The 8,235-nt window shown below is 43.4% G+C and overlaps 1 protein-coding gene across 1 annotated transcript; it reads left to right on the top strand.

Annotated features, from left to right (window-relative positions):
* Positions 1-804: 804 nt before the first annotated feature.
* Positions 805-2,256, top strand: LDOC1 (leucine zipper, down-regulated in cancer 1). The gene has a single exon (XM_011967890.1). The coding sequence runs from the start codon at positions 992-994 to the stop codon at positions 1,430-1,432; it is 441 nt and encodes a 146-aa protein (XP_011823280.1). The 5' UTR covers positions 805-991; the 3' UTR covers positions 1,433-2,256.
* Positions 2,257-8,235: the final 5,979 nt, after the last annotated feature.

The raw sequence follows: 8,235 nt of genomic DNA, 5'->3' as shown, positions 1-8,235 counted from the left end.
AAAGCAGAGCCAACAATTCCTGTCGGCTCTAGGATCAGGGATCCGTTTAAAGTAGAAAAACAAAATTATTTAAAAACACAAACATCTTAACAGTTCATTTTTAAGTACAGAATAAAACCCAGTGGCCAAAGGCACTACTAGCAGGACAAGAAATAGAGAATCAAAGATATGTGGGATGCCTGCAATTGATTATTGGATACTGATTTTGCAAAACTTCTTTATATCCTGCTACTTAGGTTTGTTTTTTTGGTTTGTTTGTTTTAAGGGAGTATACCATATTATTCCCCTACTAAAGAAGTCACTGTTTAAATACTGCCTTTTTCATGAAAGGCAGGAACCCCTGAAGGTCTTCATGATCCTAAAAGGAAGTGTGAGTCCCACAGTGCAGCCAGCATTGTCAATACTTCTCTGAGTGAGATTTAAACAAGAAAGAAAATGTGTTAATAAAACATCACGCCAAGAGAATCTAGTGGCCACAGACCCACGAAGGAACAACTGAGTTGTGCGAGTTGCCTAGGTAGAAGGGTGGCTAATCCTTTCAGTTTGAACAAATTTGCCTTCTCTGAGACCAAATTCAGCGCTCGCCAGGTCCTCTGCTAACGCAGGCCCCACAACCAGGAGCTAGGGGAGCCTACCCCAGCCTTTAACTGCCCGCCTGGAGACCTACCACAAGCCGGTGGTTCAGCGACCCAGTGCATCCTTTTCCTGGCCCCGCCCTCTTTGTCTAAACCCTTCCCATCCCGGCCACGCCCCCACGCAGCCGCGGCCCCCAGTCTGGCCACGCCCCTCCCGCGCCGCGCCGGCGCACCATCCGTCCGAATGGCCTCGTGGGCGGAGCTTGCGTAGCCTCCCGGACCCCGGCGCGCACCGCCCCCCGCCCCCAGCCCCTGGCCATCGAGCGTCTCCGTGGACACGCACTTCCTGCGAGGCCTCCGTGCGCACCTTGGCCGAGCCGAACCGAGCCGAGCCCTGTCCTTCCAGGCTGTTCGCAATGGTGGATGAGCTGGTGCTGCTGCTGCACGCGCTCCTGATGCGGCACCGCGCCCTGACCATCGAGAACAGCCAGCTCATGGAACAGCTGCGGCTGCTGGTGTGCGAGAGGGCCAGCCTGCTGCGCCAGGTACGTCCGCCGAGCTGCCCGGTGCCCTTCCCCGAAACGTTTAATGGCGAGAGCTCCCGGCTCCCCGAGTTTATCGTGCAGACAGCGTCTTACATGCTCGTGAACGAGAACCGATTCTGCAACGACGCCATGAAGGTGGCATTCCTAATCAGTCTCCTCACCGGGGAAGCCGAGGAGTGGGTGGTGCCCTACATCGAGATGGATAGCCCCATCCTAGGTGATTACCGAGCCTTCCTCGATGAGATGAAACAGTGCTTTGGCTGGGATGACGACGAAGACGACGACGACGAGGACGAAGAGGATAATTACTAGGCCCTCGGGCCTCGGGGGGAGGGCCCTGCACGCCGTCACCCCCTCCCCGCAGCCCTCACCCCGCCAGGAGCCACTGCTCTCCCCCTTGCCCTCCGGTCCCCTTCCCTACCCGCGCCCGTCTGCTCTTTCTTCATTTCTCCGTAGTGCTTGTCTTTGTTCCAGGAATAGCGCTCCAGTTACCTGCTGCTGGGGTTGGGGCTGGAGCCTCACTCACTCGGAAGTGCTTGGAAGTGTCATCTACCCTGGCCATCCCGGGGATCCCTCCCCTGCTAATCTGAACTGTGTCCTGAACCCCAGCTATTGGCCAGGCCCCTGTTACAAACTGCGCAGACCACCCATAGCCCTGCTGCTGCCACCTGCCCTGCTGCCAGGCTTACATCTGCCCAGAGAACTATGCTGCCACTTCACATCCACTCACCACATCCCACCTACAGACTACCGCCTTTCGAGATCAGGACCAACCTGGAAAATGCCAGAGTTGGCTCTGCCTCTTCGGACATTGATTTGGACAGCTCACCAACCCCTGAAGAGGCCAGTCATTCAGCCTGGTTAGTTTTCTACCTACTCCGAGTGTCCTCCCCTGCCATACCAGATTGCTGCAGGGGCGCGGTGTGCCTGACAGCCAAATTGTTGATATTTCTTTTTTCCTATGCACTGGTTTTACACAGCTGTCATTTTTCTTTCAAAATCGCAGCAGTCCCACAGATGTATGCATTTGGACAAATAGTACTAAAAACAAAACAAACAAGCACTCAGCCCAGCTCCTCAATACTACCTGGAAAAAGCATTGGCATTATTTTCAATAAATATCAAGCACTAAAAAACGAAATGATTGTCTTTTAATAGTTAAGTGCTATCACTGACCTCTAGAACTGTCACTGTGACTACCGTTATTCCCATGGAAATCAGGGAATACAACCAATCCTAGGAATCCCTGCTGTCAACTCCAGGCTGCTGGGGACAGCTACCTCAGGGCTTTGTCAGGGTTCTGATGCTTCCTTCACCAACGCATTTCTTAAAGCCCTGGCGAAGGGTGTGTTCTCTGGGTCCTCCAGGGTGGCATGGGTAAGAGTTGGCTGAGCAGATGGCAAAGAGGGCAGTATTAATAATTAGACCATAACAACAGGCATAAACCAGGACATATATATGTATTCTCCTAATTCTCTGAGCTTTTGGATTCCTTAATATTGTGCCAGGGAAGTTCTGCCCCTTAATCCTTATTGCCTATATGCAGCTGTTGAGTTCAGGCTCCAGAGAGCCAACATAGTACATTATCACTTTCAAACTCCAAATAGCCAACATGTCACTTACAGGTGCTCTGGCTAACATTAAGTCCCAGATCCTGGGCAAGTGCATCCATAAAGATATACCCTGATCTTAACAAACATTTCATCCTCCTTGGGCAGACATCCTTAGAATTTCCACTCATAGATGTGTCCCAGACTCCTCCCTATGGAAATTAGCAAGATGCTTGGTTATCTCTTAAATCAGACTTTGTACTGCTATCTGGGGGCTATGCTGAGATCTCTGGGCCTGGAGGGTTCAGAGCAGTGAAGGGGGTGGCTGCTGAGAAGAAACTGCGTACCTGTGTGAGGCCATTGCCCCAGGTTAAGTCATTGAAATGTTTAATGCAGAGCAGCTTGGTTGGGGATTTGAGAGGACTACCTCTTAGAAAGGTTTAGGAGGATGTGAGGGGTTCAAAGTTCTCATTTATATCTGTCCAGATGTCCTCCCTCATTGTACCATGTCTGGAGGCAACTTGACTTTATAACCTTTAATTAATTTAGATAACACATTTCCTTACTGTTTAAGGCCTTTTGAGGCAAGATATTTCATTTGTACTGGTAAACCTCAGTGTTGATTAAATGAGATATGGGGCTTCATATTAATCACCTGATAGGTGTGGATTATATGAGATCATACCCATGCAGCATTTAGAACTTTCCCTGCTACATGGTGAGCACTCAGTAAACCATGGGCTGTTACTTCTGGGCCTGGGGACAGAATTCTCAGGAAGCAAGTCTCTGGCTCTGAGCGTGGCTTTAGTAGGAAAATGTCAGCGTAAAGAGGAGCAGAGCAGGTTCAGGGATAATGGAAATGAGAGCATGATAAGACCCCATTTACTTTATGAAGTCTTATATGAAGCAAGAAACAAAGCTGTTTACGTGGTGAACAGGCAAAGTTCAGGGTAGGAATTATATCTCACACCTAGGATAGCTGTTTCTGGAGGGTGGGGACAGGGGTGAGTATGACTTAATAAAAGAGGCCAAGGCTTGGGTGGAAATGAGATCTGGGGCTCTTCAGGGAGCTGCTGCCTCCAAATCTGAATCAAGGAGACACCTGGTTATTTAGAATTCATTGATCACTTCTCCCAGTCTCCTTGGAAAATATACAAAAACCCTTGGAATAGAGAGAGTTTATATTTGAGACATAATATGTGTGAGGCCAGATAATTACACTTTCTTCCTGACTAGAAAGGCCTTGAATTGGGGATAAATGGGGAAAAGTGAGCAAGATCTAAAAGGTAAAGGATCTAGTGAGACTAAAAATAATTTATTCCAAACTGATTATGGCCCAGTTATGCTGAGTGGAGTTATAGAAACATCATTGAATAAAATGTCATCTCTGCCTTCATAGTTAGTCCAGTCTGCTACTTTTACTGTGCCTTGGGCCAGAACTTCGATGATTAGTTACAGGAAAGGGCCAGGAAGAGAATCTGGGCTGTGATTAGATCTAGGAATGACCTTTCTAGGGTAGAAGTTGAGGACATATGAGTATGTGTTCTGTGGAGGAAGGGAGGGTCAGTAAGGATGCCATGCCGAGGCAGCATCTGAATGGCATCTGGGAGAACTAGGCCAAGGAGCTTCTGTGATCTGAAATGTACATTTCCTGAGTATGTGTGCATGTGCACATGAGCTTGCTGTGACCCTGTATGTGTGTGCTGTGTGTGTGTGTGTGTGTATGTGTTAGGTGATGTCCTTCATGCATCATGGACGAACAGGTTATGCTGTGAGATGCAGAAAAGGAAAGTGTGAGATTCTGGTTACTCTGGGGACAGATTCTGCAATAAAAGCGCAGATATTGGCAAGGGCTCCATCACCCAGGGAGGAATTCCTGATAATGGCATAAAGCATTGCAAAAAAGAAGGAAGAAATAGAAGTATGTCTAAGGATGAAAGCGCCACTTCTATCAAAACTATTAAAAATAGGTAGGAATGCTGAACAAATATGAACTTCAGACTCCTGAATTCTCATTTTGGGTATAATAGACTTGAAATGGCCACTGAAATTATACTATCAATGAAATGAAATTAGTCATATTAGAGGTCATAATCATTTAATCATATTAAATATACCAATATATCTTTGGACTTTTCTATTCATTTGAATAGATAAGCACTGCCATCTATTAAGTCCGTGTTGCTGTATCCTGCAGAATGGTATATAAAGCTAGAGGTACTTTATGCACATGTATATTTGATTATTTTCTGCTATTAAAACATAGCTGAAACCTCAGTAATTTGGAAGTAGGCAGATTAGAGGGAAAAGTCTTGTTGAAATTAGTGGGATATTTGCATTTTTAAAAATATGCTTAAATTTTTTTTTTTTTTTTTTTTTTTTAAACGGAGTCTGGCTCTGTCGCCCCCAGGCTGGAGTGCAGTGGCACTATCTCGGCTCACTGCAACCTCTGTCTCTTGGGTTCAAACGATTCTCCTGCCTCAGCCTCCCGAGTAGCTGGGATTACAAGCACCCGCCACAACGCCTGGCTAATTTTTGTGTTTTTAGTAGAGACTGGGTTTCGCCAGTAGAGGCTGACCTCGAACTCCTGACTTCATGATTCACCCGCCTCGGCCTCCCAAAGTGCCAGGATTATAGGTGTGAGCCACCGCACCCGGCCTCTAGGTTCTTAAATTGAGTAAAGCAAAGCTAATAAAACTGTATTAATTCAAGATCGTGAGAATGTTTTCCTTGATGGTAAGGGTGGGATAATTGTATGAAGAATATTTATTATTTGCTTTGATTTATGGATTTTGCTAAGTCATGGTTTAGTGTCTGGCAGCAGTTTGCATTACTGAATAGCTCAAGTATATTCCCTACAGTCTTAGACCACTTAGTTCTAAAGGTAAGTACAATGGTATCCTTTGACAGTGCTGGTAACCCCTTATCTCCCTTAATGAAAATCTGATCATCTACCTTGCATTTTTTTCTCTTGCCTAAAATGCCTGTTAGAATGTGTTCCTTTGTCTTCAAATGTTCCATTGTCCACAAAATGTTCTATTTTTTAAAATTTTGTTTTGTTTTATTTTTGAGAGGGAGTCTCACTCTGTTGCCCGGGCTGGAGTGCAGTGGCACAATTTTGGCTCACTGCAACCTCCACCTCCTGAGTTCAAGCGTTTATCCTGCCTCAGCCTCCTGAGTACCTGGGATTACAGGTGCCGCCACTATGCCCAGCTAATTTTTTGTATTTTTAGTGGAGACGGGGTTTCACCATGTTGGCCAGACTGGTCTCAGACTCCTGACCTCGTGTTTCACCCACCTCGGCCTCCCAAAGTGCTGGGATTACAGGTGTGAGCCACCACGCCGGCCTAGTGTCTTTTATTTATTTATTTTTATTATTATTTTTTTAACCCTGGGATAGATTGAAGCAATTGCTTGCTTGAAGGAATTATGAACACCATAGCAGGTTTGTTCATGGAGCAAAAACCCTTCCATGGATGAGTTGGGAGGAGGAGTGGTATATTAATCCCATCTCCCAAGAAACACTTGAGACTGGGTAATTTACAGAGAAAAGAGGTTTAATTGCCTCATGGTTCCTCAGGCCGTACAGGAAGCATGATGACTTCTGGGGAGGCCTCAGGAAACTTCCAATCATGGGGGAAGGCTAAGGGGAAGCAGCATGTCTTACATGGTGGAACAGGAGGAAGACAGAATGAGGGAGTAGGTGCTACACACTTATTAAATAACCAAATCTTGTGAGAATTCACTCATTATGCAGTACCAAGGGGGATGATATGAAGCCATTCATGAGAAACTGACCCCATGATCCAATCGTCTCCCACCAGACCTCACCTCCAGCATTGGGGTTACAATTCAACATGAGATTTGGGTCGGGACACAGAACCAAACCATATAAAATGGAGAGGTGCTGAAAAGGGTGTTTCAGAATAAGTAGATATAGCAACATTGGTGTACCTCCCTTTTTCCCCTCAGAGGCTGGTATCTGACATATGGTCAGTGATACATTGTATTTCTTATTATTCTATCCACAAAATTTACACACCTCCACTCCCCTCTCTAAATGACCAAGGATTTCATCAGCAAAATTGCAATAATGTAATTCTTACATTTTAGCCAAAGTTCCTATACAGTCAGTGTAATTGAACTGACCAGTCAGTTCAGAATCAGTCAGTTAAAGATATAAAACTGTTGCTGGGGCTATTTTTATACGCCCCACTTTAAAGCTTCAGATTTAAAACAAGTAACATCAGTAAAAAGAAAGTAAAGGGATTTATATTTCAATGGTAACTAAAGTCATTGTGATGTTTCAGATTTATGTGTTCTCTAGACACAGATAGTTGCACTGCCATATAGGATTTTTATAAACTGCTTATTTGAATGTACACAATAAAAATTTTAACATATACAAAAGTAGAAAGAATACTATCATGAACCCCCACAGACTCATCTCCTGGATTAAAAAATTATCAGCATTTTTGCTTTGTTTATCCCTTACATTTCTTGCAATTTTTATGGCATACTTTGAAACCAATCCTAGATATCACTTCAGTTTACCCTTCAATACTTCAGTATGTTTCTCTAACAGATAAGGCCTTAAAAAACATAATCCACCATATCATTAACAGACCTACTAAAATTAACAGTCTCCTTAATATTTAATATTCAATTGAGTCAAATATCCCCAGTGTCCTAAAAATGTCTTTAATTGTCTGCTTGAATTACTTTCCTTAAAATGTCAGCACATTGCATTTGGTCTATATATCTCTTAACCTTCTTTTAATTAATAACAGTTCCTCCCACTCTTTTTTTTTCTCGGCAATTTATTCTTTGAGGAAACCTGGTTATTTGTCTATAAAATTTCCTATATTCTGGATTTGCTTTATTTTCATATCCTTCCCCAATTTTCTCTTGGGTTGTTAGTGTTACTCTCTCAATGTTTTAGAAGCTCTTTATTTATTAGTGATCTGTGATATATGTCGCAAATATTTATGCTTAGTTTGTCGTTTGCCTATTTACTTTATGATAGTTCAGGCTGTTGAGAAAATATTTAGTATATTTTCCTTTTTTTCCACTCTCCTCCCATCTCTGCGCTCCCCAATTTAATTGCTTATATCATTTCTGTTAGTGTTTATGCCTTTTAATAGTCCAGACACCGCTATTATTTTTCAGATATGAATCATACCTTTTTATTTAGCCATGAAAGATGAGAAATTCAATACACTAATACTCTTTATCAAGTTTATAAGTGACATCATTATGTTATCATAACATTTATATCATAACATTTATATGATATAAAATGTTATATCATAACATTTTTCCTGTGACCATAATCTTCCCATTTGTTTTAATATAGCAGATAAATGGGTTAAATAATTACTATTCTGCCCATATTTTCAACTTACCTCTTTATGTTAGTAATTTTTTTGCTGTTCTTTTTAGTTGTTTCTTAGGAATAAAAAAACAACTGGGGATTATTTACCCTGAGTTTTTTAGGGTGAATGACAGTTTCATTATGTGTAGAGTTTGTGGATCCCCCTTTCTTATTTCTCCACTATTTGTTAT

This window comes from Mandrillus leucophaeus, unplaced genomic scaffold (genome assembly GCF_000951045.1).
Source record: "Mandrillus leucophaeus isolate KB7577 unplaced genomic scaffold, Mleu.le_1.0 Scaffold816, whole genome shotgun sequence".
NCBI classification, from domain to species: Eukaryota; Metazoa; Chordata; class Mammalia; order Primates; family Cercopithecidae; genus Mandrillus; species Mandrillus leucophaeus.
The sequence above is the reverse complement of the archived record's forward strand: the minus strand, read 5'-3'. Positions and strand labels throughout refer to the sequence as shown.

Coding starts and splice junctions, on each gene's coding strand:
- LDOC1 (XM_011967890.1), top strand. CDS start 992: ATGGTGGATGAGCTGGTGCTGCTGCTGCACGCGCTCCTGATGCGGCAC.